General features: G+C 40.4%; 1 protein-coding gene across 1 annotated transcript in view; it reads right to left on the bottom strand.

Annotated features, from left to right (window-relative positions):
• Nucleotides 1-377: 377 nt before the first annotated feature.
• Nucleotides 378-10,711, bottom strand: part of LOC116819305 (sodium channel protein type 2 subunit alpha-like) — a 151,691-nt gene continuing 141,357 nt past the window's right edge. Inside the window, 7 exon segments of the mRNA XM_032770944.2 lie at nt 378-2,013; nt 2,016-2,107; nt 2,110-2,349; nt 2,815-3,085; nt 3,442-3,546; nt 7,838-7,975; nt 8,522-8,575. Coding sequence (XP_032626835.2) covers nt 1,165-2,013; nt 2,016-2,107; nt 2,110-2,349; nt 2,815-3,085; nt 3,442-3,546; nt 7,838-7,975; nt 8,522-8,575 — 1,749 coding nt within the window. The 3' untranslated portion in view covers nt 378-1,164.

Here is a 10,711-nt window from a genome sequence, read left to right as displayed (position 1 = left end):
TGCGAATAAGAGAAGTAGAGACAGAATGTAGCTCCAGACCTTAGAGTAAAATATGGACTGCACTGTTGAAATGTAATAGTCTATATTAAAAGGCAAAAAACAAATGAACAAACACAAAAAAACCCAACCAAACCAAAAAAATGACTGTTCCATTTTTGGGTATTCTTCTTTACTTTATATTTATTATTTTTCTGGATGTTTTATTTCATGATAATTAAAATACTTCAAAATTAAGAGCCTGCCTGAAATCTGGAAGTAGTTAGAACTCTGCTGCTCTTTATGAGCTCATAGTTCCCATGCATGAGCAGTAAGTACACCATGCCTTCCCGCAATCACTTCAATCCGAACAGGAGTGAGAATCAGAGTATAACAACGCACCAAATATAGACTTTAAAATAATAGGTAAAAAATGTTTTTTTAAGAAAACCAAAAACTAAGTAACCAAAAAGAAAAAAGTGGAACTAATAAACGAATCAGCTCTCTGTGAGAATAACTGCCCTCTTCCAAGGACAGACTCCTCTACTGGTATTTATTGATGTCTTGTTTATATTCCCCATGGTCTTGTCATCTTTTTGTGATGGCACTGATCGGATTTAGGTTTAAGGTCACAGGGGCAGGGACCTCGCTTTTTAATTAGCTTGTTAAGAACCATGCCACATAAATAGTATCTGACACTTGAATACCTGTGAAAGAGCACGTATCTCCTTTTCCTAACATAAAAGAACCACATATAAAAATCTGTGAATTAAGACAAATGACTGCACCAACAGACATTTTAAAAGTAGGACAAACATGGCCGTTGAAATGCAGAGAATGGATATAATTACGCCGCTGAAGTATTTGTTGTTAACACACACGCATTTTAAGAATTATAGATTTGCATCCTTTAATGTTCCTAACGGTCTGAGTAGCAATACTGTGTCTCCTCTTCATCAGTACCAGCTGGTAATAATAATCTCTTGGCAAGGCTGTTACCCTACAGAGTCATAGTTTGATGACAAGAGGTCACTGTCTTGATATAGGCACTGACATTAAAGGGTGTGTGTGTGCATGTATGTGTAAAAGTTGTCACTGGTGTAGACCTCCTACAGGAACCCTGTTGACATAAATGTCACTTTCTCAAGCTGTAAACGATTGGTGATGAATGGAATTCTTTGTTTCCTTTTACTTTTTACTTTCCCTGGTGTCCTTACTTTTGTCTTCTTTTTCTGAATTGTCTTTTTCATATTTGTCTTTGTCTGGCTTTGTTACACTTTCGTAGGAAGGTGGAGAAGTTGTGGAGGGGGTCTTATCTGTTTTTTCTGCAGCTGAGTTTTCACTTAGCTTATCCAGAGTCATATCTTCTTTGATAGGCAGACTATGCTTTCCTTTGTGATACATCAATGAAACTTTTCTCACCATTTGTTTTAAAAGGTAATGTCTGTAAGCTCGCTGAATAACAGTAGCGGATACTTCCTCTTGTTTTCGTTTTAATGTGGTGGTAATTGGTTCATAGGAGACTTTAGAAGGATTAGCCGTCATAAAACGATCTTCCATTTGTATTCGAAGTGCATCCATCTCATCACTTTCCCCCAAAACACGCTTTGTAAAAGCAAACAAGATGTCAAGGCAGTGAATTCTGTCACCACTTACCACGGGCAGATCCATTGCAATAAGCTGAAGAGTGTTTGGTTTTGCTATAAGAAGAGGAGGATCCAAAGAGGCTGCAAAATCAGATAGTTTACTGTATTCTATAAACTGGGTTGCATCTGGATCATACTTTTCCCAAACTTCATAGAACATCTCAAAGTCATCCTCACTCAAGGGCTCGGCACTTTCTTCTGTAGCAACACTGAAGTTCTCCAAAATAACAGCAATATACATGTTTACTACAACTAGAAATGAGATGATAATATAACTGACAAAAAAGAAAATCCCAACTGAAGGGTTACCACAGTCTCCTTTAACAGAGCTTCCTGGGTGAGGTTTATTAGGATCACAGTCCGGTTCTCCGCTGTTAAGAATTGGTGCTAAACAAGCCATCCCAAACCAGCAGATGTGGTAATCTGAAATAGGCAGATCATGCTGTTGCCAAAAGTTTCAAAGTTGAACATGTCATCAATCCCATCTTCCTTCTAACATAAGCAAAATTGGACATTCCAAATATAGCATAGATAAACATGACCAGGAAAAGCAGGAGACCAATGTTAAACAAAGCGGGAAGAGACATCATCAAAGCAAAAAGCAGAGTGCGGATCCCTTTAGCACCCTTAATGAGACGCAGAATCCGACCTATTCTGGCGAGTCGGACAACTCTGAACAAGGTAGGGGACACAAAATATTCTTCAATCACCTTGTCTAAAAACACACCTGTAAACAAAACAAAACAATAGTCCATTTTATAACAATTTAAATTTTCCATATCACAGAGCATAAATGAAGACAGGCCATATCTAGCCTTAGCAGAGATTCTGAACAGGGAGAGAGTCAAATGTGTATTCTTACGTTTTGCATAATAGCATCTATTAAAAGGCATTGCACAGGTACCATATTTGTTTTGCCATTGTTTATGATGGGTTATGAAAAAATGGATATTAAAATTAATACTAAAGTACTAAGAAAGCCCATTTGCTGTTTCTGAGGTTGAGAATGGTAATGTACAGATTACTATAAATGCTCTAATGCATTTTTCCTGTTTACTGTAGAATCAGGGGAAGTGAAAGCTAAGTAATGGTCTATCTGATCTTATAAATCTTCCATTGTTAAAACAAATTTTTATAACAAATGTTTGCCCTTCCATTCATTAGATTCCCTTTAAATGTAATTGTTTCTTACCTACTATGGAGAGAATGACAACCACAAAATCAAAAATGTTCCAGCCTATGGTGAAGTAGTAATAACGGAGTGAAATTAATTTGAGAACACATTCTCCAGTGAAAAGGACAATAAAGACCACGTTAATCCAGTATAAAATATGTTTCGTCTCATCATTCTGGTCATCAGTTTCTACCATCATTGTGACCATGTTGAGGCAGATAAGAATCATGATGCTGATATCAAATGCTTGTTTTGTTACAATATCAAACATCAAACCTTGGAATTTGTTCTGAAAAAAAGTGAAAGAGTAAGTCGAATTTTATTAAATCCCCCACTTGGTAAGGCAACTCCCATCTTTTCAAGTGCTGTGTATTTATACCTGCCTCTGTATTTTCCACTCCATGCATCTGATGAAGTGGGTTTTAGCCACAAAAGCTTATGCCCAAAGAAATTTGTAAGTCCCTAAGGTGCTACAAGGACTCCTCGTTGTTTTTACTGATACAGACTAACACAACTACCATTCTGCAACAGAAATATGCATACATTTCCATTTCCAACTATAACATCCAGAAATGTTTGACACTTAGCTTGCAGTTGTGATTTGCTCCCAAATTCAGATTAATGTAAATTAACGTGCATTCTTACCGCTGGCCTAGGTATAGGTTTTTGTGGTTTCTTGGATCCCAGCTTTTTCATTGCATTGTAATATTTCTTCTGCTCTTCTGTCATGAAGATGTCTTGACCTCCAAGGTAAAGAAATGAAATAACTGGTTACAACCATGCCATTAGAGATATTATTTCTATTTATGAACATAGAATTTACTATACAGGTATTCATTCTTTCAAAAGACAAAATTCAGGGATCAAAATAGATTACATAGAACTGAATTCTTTAAGAGCAGATGAAGTCTTGCTAGAAAAATGAGGCTGTTTAATGTTGGGGAGAAGGGGTGAAAAACTGAGCTTTTAGCTAGCAGCACTCATTAAAAGAGCAGACTATTTAGAGATATTTGGCATCAATAAAAATGAAGCTGTGGTATGGCAACCCCATACTAAAACAAAAAAGGAAACCATGTGCAACTTTTTAAGCTACAGTTTGTAGTTGGAAAAAGTGCTACTGATAATATTCAGATACCACTGTAGACTGAAATTCTTTAAAAACTTCAAAAATAAAAAACTATTATCTCTTTATTTGAAACAAAATCTAAGGGAAGTGCTTTAGTTGTTTCTTTCTCTGCTCTTTTTTACCTCTTTATTGTGTAATAGTAATTGGATTTTAATCAAATGATTGATATGTGGGTTCAGGACTATTCACTGGATTTGCCTTTACCTCTGGTATGGTTGTTTTTCCACACTAAAGTTTTGAAAGACAAACTAGTCTAATATACTTTTATAGATTTTATTAAAAGAATAAGCAAACAAATGTGAAGCTAAATGTAAGTCACTGATTCACTTCTAGTTTATCTAAACTAATTAACAATAACACAACACAATAAAAAAAAATAAAGGTTATAACTGAATTTTAACCTAAGGATAAATGGATTCTTTATCTGGCTTGCCAATTACAACAAAAAGAGTGGGTCTACATGACACAGTTAGGGAGATAAAACAACATTGCTTAGGGCTGTGAAAAATTTCATGCAGTGTGCAATGTAACTAAGCTGACTTAACTCTCAATGTAGACAGTTCTAGGCTGATGGAAGAATTCTTCTGTTCACCTAGCTACCACCTTTCAGAGAGCTGGATTTACTACTATGATGGAAGAAACCATTTCTGTTGCTGTAGTGCAGGAGTCGGCAACCTACAGCATGCGTGCCACCTTTGGCACACGAGCTCATTGCCTGGCATGCGGCTGCCAGGCAGGGTCCCGGCCGCTAGCCCCGCTCAGCACGCGGCCGGCTGAGTTAATAGAATCCCAGAGCAGCAGAGGCTGAGCGGGGCTGGCGGCCGGGACCCCAGACCAGTGGCAGGCGCATCCCCCGGCTCCACCCTCACTGCGCTCAGGTTCTGCGGCTCCCGGGAGTGTGAGCCGCTGGTCATGGGGCTCTGAGCCTGCTGTGGGAGGGGCTGTGGCTCACATTCCCACGAACCGCAGAGCCCAAGCACAGTGAGGGGTGAGCCAGGGGGGCACATGGGGACTGCCACCCACATGCATCCACTGCAGGAGCCCCCCTGGGGGTTGAGGCACTAGGCAAGTGTGTCCCCCCAGCTCCCTCCTCACCGTGTTTGGGTTCTGCAGCTCCCGGAAGTGTGAGCCACCGCCACCATTGCCCCTCTTGCAGCTCCCCTCTCCCGCTGCCTCAGCACTCCATGTGGAGTTTTGCCTCCACATGGAGCCAGTGTCTGACTGGGATGGGCCTAGTAAGGGGAGTCTGGGGGGCAGTCACGAGGAGGGGGAGGGCTGGATGGGTTGGGAGTTCTGGGGGTCCTGTCAGGGGATGGGGAGTGGTTGGATGGGGCGTGGGAGTCCCCAGGGGTCTGTCTGGGACAGGGGTGTGGATAAGGGTTGGGGCAGTCAGGAGACAGGTAGGGGGTAGGATCCTAGGGGGGCAGTTAGGGTGGGGGGTCTCAGGAGGTGGCAGTCAGGGGACAAGGAGCAGGGTGGGAGGATTGGGGGATCTGACTGGGGCAATCGGAGTGGGAAGTGGGAGGGAGTGGATGGGGGCAGGGCTAGGGAAGGGCTCTTGCCTCCTTTTTGATTGTTGAAGTATGGTAACCCTAGGCGAAGGGGAAGCCGGGGGGCACATGGGGGCTGGCGCCCACATACATCCACTCTAGCCTGCAGGAGACCCTGGGGGTGGGGGCGGGCCCCAGCCTGGGCAGGAAGGGGGGCGCAGCTGCTCCCCACTAGTGGCACTGCTGCCTTTGCAGGGCAGCTGCACCCCTGCACCATGCTGGCTCCTCCATGGCTGGGGCTCGCTGTTGCCACAAATGGGATGCTCTGGCTCTCTGGTGCCTCCAGTAGGCAGTTACTTCCTGCTGAGCTGCTGCAGCGGCCCAAGCCCTGCAAAGCCAGTGAGTGGACTCAGGGTGGGGGCCACCTGGATGTGATGGGAAGGGCTCGTGGGGGGGCTGTGCACCATCGAGGGAAGTTCAGGGGGTGGGGAGGGGGGAACCTGGTCTGGAGAGCAGCCCCTGGACTCGGCTGGCCCCTGGGGTCTATAAAGGCTCGTTGGGATTTGCCCCTCAATGAACCGATGTGCAAGGGGCAGTGGAGCGCAAGGTGGAAGTTTCACCTAGGGAGCAAAATATCCTTGCACCAGCCCTGCCTCGGGCGTGCGTGCACCCCAGGTTAAGAACCACTGCACTAAACTGATAAGATCTGCATTTTAATTTAATTTTAAATGAAACTTCTTAAACATTTTAAAAAACTTGTTTATTTTACATACAACAATAGTTTATAGACTTATAGAGAGAGACCTTCTAAAAACGTTAAAATGTATTACCTGCATGCGAAACCTTAAATTAGAGTGAATAAATAAAGACTTGGCACATCACTTCTGCAAGGTTGCTGACCCCTGCTGTAGTGTATACAGTACAGTGCTGCAGCTGGTGCCAATATAGATTTTCTATATAGACATGCCCTCAGTAATTAAATCAGCTTGTAAGGTTAACAGTAGGAAGAATTACTTTAATACTTCAAAGGTACGTTAAGAAGGAAAACTGTTCCTTTAATATAATTGGTTGGGCCAAGAATCTGCAAAAGCAGAAGCTAATTCTTGCCTTTGCTTTAAAAAAGTACAACTCTTAGAATGATTTCTTTGCAGCTTGCCACTTTGGCACAGACCGACAATGCCTCCAGCACCTGCACACTAACCCAACAACTGAAATGAGACCAAAATATTACAACCCAAAGAAGACTACAGCACAGATACTAGAAGGGACTGACATGCACCAATGCCTGAGGCCCTCACAGTGGTAGAGAAATGATTAAATAAGATATGCCCAGATAATCCTGGCAAATGACCTGCACCCACATGCTACAGAGGAAGGCAGAAAATCTCCCAGCATCACTGCCAATCTGACCTGGGGAAAATTCCTTCCTGACCTGACATATAGTGATCCTGAGCATGTGAGCAAGAAACAGCCAACTAAGCATCTGAGAGAGAAAATATTCAGCTTTGTATCAACAGCAAATTTCATTAGTGCACTCCTGCTTTTAGTGCTAAGATCAGGAATAAAAATATTGAATAAATTGGTCCCAAGACCAATCCTTGGGGAACTCTTCAATGGCTAATCAGGGGATCCAACATGTTGACCAGCGTTCAACATGGACCAATCATTTGGTTTCTCAATCTGAGGTTGCAACAGAAGATTCCAGTCTGAAGAGAATGTTTTCTTGCAAAATCCATTAGTGACAACAAGCAGATGTTCCTTTATTTGAGGGACACTGAGGGTATGTCTACACGGCAATTAAAAACTTGCTTGGGCTGGCCCACATGCTCTAGGGCCCTATAAGGTGGGAGGGTCCCAGAGTTTGGGCTACAACCTGAGCCCGGAAGTCTACAATACAATTAAACAGCCCCACAGCCCAAGCTCCTGAGCCCAAGTTAGCTGAAATGGACTAACCGTGGGTTTCTAATTGCAGTGTAGACATACCCTAAGAGACCCATGTGAGAAGGAGCTGGTACCAGATGTCAGTCTAATGATATAAGGCCCATTCTAACTTTGCTAAATACGATTAACTGTTCATCAGCAATTACTCTTTCATACATTTTCACTCACTCCTTATGACAATTAGTCAGAACAACTTTGGGTGGGGGTGGGGTGACCAGGGCAAGTACATGGTCTGCTCTAGTGCCCTTTCACCTAAAGTCAAAAGCTGCTTTAACATTTCTTATCAATATTAAACTTTATTTAATAATTGATTAAATAAAGTTATCCAGGCCCCGATTCAAATATGGCCCATGTTCCCTACACCTATTATGAGAGAGTCAGATAATTATTTTCATCCCTTATAAAAGTTAATCACTTGATGTTTAAATCATTTCTTTTACATTCAGCTCTTTCTGATATAGTGATGAAAATCTAGAATACTTATCTTCTTTTTTTGTTGGTTGAAGTTGTCTATGATGACACCAATGAAAAGGTTCAAAGTGAAGAATGCCCCAAAGATGATAAAGATGACAAAGTAAAAATACATATACAGGCTTTCTTCATAGTTGGGCTGCTGGCCTACCTACAAAATAAGGAGAAATAGCAAAACGTCAGCACTAAATAATAAGAGACCAATTGTCTGAAGAGGATGTTTCTAATGCCTCCTAAATTTCTGCAATTATTTGTGTGTTTCAGTGGACACCAGGTACACAAAGCAGGAAAATGCATACGTGACAGTTGGTACATTAAAATGTAGGTTGCCTGTGCACACTTGCAAAGTCATCTTTGAAAACTGGATGCAGAGTGTCAAGCTACATTAACAAAAAAGAAAGAAAGCCAGGAAATTTGGCCATTCTGGAGCAGTATTTAAGCATTTCTTTGTGAGCCTTTGTTAATCTTTTTTTATTTAGTTAGCAATATTTATTGTAAATAACTACTGTAAGAAAGCAAGTGGCTCCATCTGAAATGTGCACTTAATTACTTTATAAATTTAATTTGTATACAACATTCGTCATGTTTTAAACTTTCCTTTTCACTGCCATTCAAGTTACATATTAAAGAAGCGTTCTGTATACCTTAGAGTCTACCCACTCTAAACAAATAAACTTAGAATATGTACTGTACTTACATCTGTGGAATCAACAGCTGCATACATGATAACCATCCATCCTTTAAATGTAGCCTATGAAAAGGCAATGTGTTAAAATTCTGTGTCAGGCTTCAGGTCAAAGAAAATGTGAAACATTTTATAATTATATTCGTACGAAAGAAAGGCCCCCATTTCCCACACCATGTATTTGCATATTCATAGAATAAAAGTACTTAAAGTATAACAGTGAGAATTTTTTTTACTACAAATTTGAGCAAAAAAAAATTTAAAAAAATGCAGCTATGGCAACACTGAAACATTTCACAAATTCATGTCAGTTTTGACAAATTATTTCAGTTAAAGAAAAAAATTTTAAAAAATCAAAATGTTACATTTTGACATTTTCTAAATGAAATGTTTCAATTATTTCATCTGAAACAACTTTTCATTTTTAAATCTCCTTTAATTTTATTTCACACAAAAATGTTTTTAAAATCTCAAAATCAAAATGAAATGTTTTGTTCAACACAAGTGATTTTTTCTTCAAAATTTTTCATTCTCCAAAAATAATAATAATACAAAATTTGATTTGACCCCACTTTACTTTTTGAAAAAGAAATTCAGACTTGCCAGTGAACCAATGAATCACTTACTTGCACGGTTCTACTTTAAAGTTAGTATCTTGGAAAGAGATGAGTATATAATTCACAAATTAATTCAGCTGCCTTTTTTTTGACCACAGAATACCCCTGAACAAATTCTGATTTTCCTGGATGTGTTAATTATTTGAATTATTATGCAAACTCTTCAAAAGTCCATAGATGGACTGAGTTCTGGTCAACATCTGAGCTAATCAGTCATACAGCTAACTGACATGGTAATGTTTCTGTTTCCATTTTCTGACTGTTACAAACATCAGAAAGGATTTCACAGACCACTGTGGCTTTGAATTTCTCAGGGAGAGGACTGGAACAGCTTACAAAGAAAAAGCAGAAAATAAGCTGGCCTGGGAAATGTTATGTATTTAAAACTTTTCATTTTGGGGGCACACAGGCTTTGTTCTAGGCATTGTTCCTAGGGGAATAAATCTAACATTTATTGGCTAAAGATAGACAAATTTTAATTTAATTTTCTCTTATCACATTCATAAAAAGAAATTCCTATTTTGAGAGGCTGCAGTCAGATTCCTGTAATAGCTCCTTCTGCCTCTGCTCTGGAAACAAATTTATCACTCTGTAGTTGTGCAGACACTGTCCTCTTATCCTGGATAAAATAACTGAACTGCATTTACTGATGTCTGTAATCTTCTGTCTAGCAAACAGAAGTTTTTACATGTATGTGTCTCATGATGGGCATTTTGAGATTCCTGTAATAGCCACTCTGCCAGGGTTCAGGACGGTGGTGTTGGGAATGACAGCTTGGTCCTTTAGGTGTGTTAATGTTGCAACAGCATCCAATAACTAACTTCCTTTTTCTGGTCATCAGCATTCGCAGTAAATACGTCAAATAGTTACACAAACAGTGAAGGGGAAAAATCCCATAACCCATGATTTAGGCACCATATAAATGCAAGGGTATCATCCTAACATGGACACACAGTATGATGTCACCACAGAGAAATGTTTGGTTTTTTGCAGGGTCAGAGAGGCAAAAAATCTGGCAAGAACAGTCAGGCAGGGAGTTTTACAGATGATCTGATGCAAGTTGTTGCCCAGTCACAGAATGGTGCACAGGTTGACAGTATATGTGAAAAAGGAGTTGGATTTATATAGAGATAATAGATTTCATGGTTCTTCTTCTGAGATAAAAATGATGTTCCTCCAATCTTATTCTCTAGGATCGGAGGAAAGGGAACATAAGGGTAATCCTGTGGTGAGTCATAGGATCATACAATCATAGAATATCTGGTTTAGAAGGGACCTCAGGAAGTCACCTGGTCCAACCTCCTGCTCAAAGCAGGACCAATTCCCAACTAAATCATCCCAGCCAGGGCTTTGTCAAGCCTGACCTTAAAAATCTCTAAGGAAGGAGATTACACCATCTCCCTAGATAACCCATTCCAGTGCTTCACCTCCTAGTGAAAACGTTTTTCCTAATATCCAACCTAAACCTCCCCTACTGCAACTTGAGACCATTACTTCTTGTTCTGTCATCAGGTACCACTAAGAACAGTCTAGATCCATCCTCTTTGGAACCCCCTTTCAGGTAGTTGAAAGCAGCTATCAAATC

The sequence above is a fragment of the Chelonoidis abingdonii genome, chromosome 10, assembly GCF_003597395.2.
Source record: "Chelonoidis abingdonii isolate Lonesome George chromosome 10, CheloAbing_2.0, whole genome shotgun sequence".
NCBI classification, from domain to species: domain Eukaryota; kingdom Metazoa; phylum Chordata; order Testudines; family Testudinidae; genus Chelonoidis; species Chelonoidis abingdonii.
This window is presented reverse-complemented; position numbering and strand designations above follow the sequence as displayed.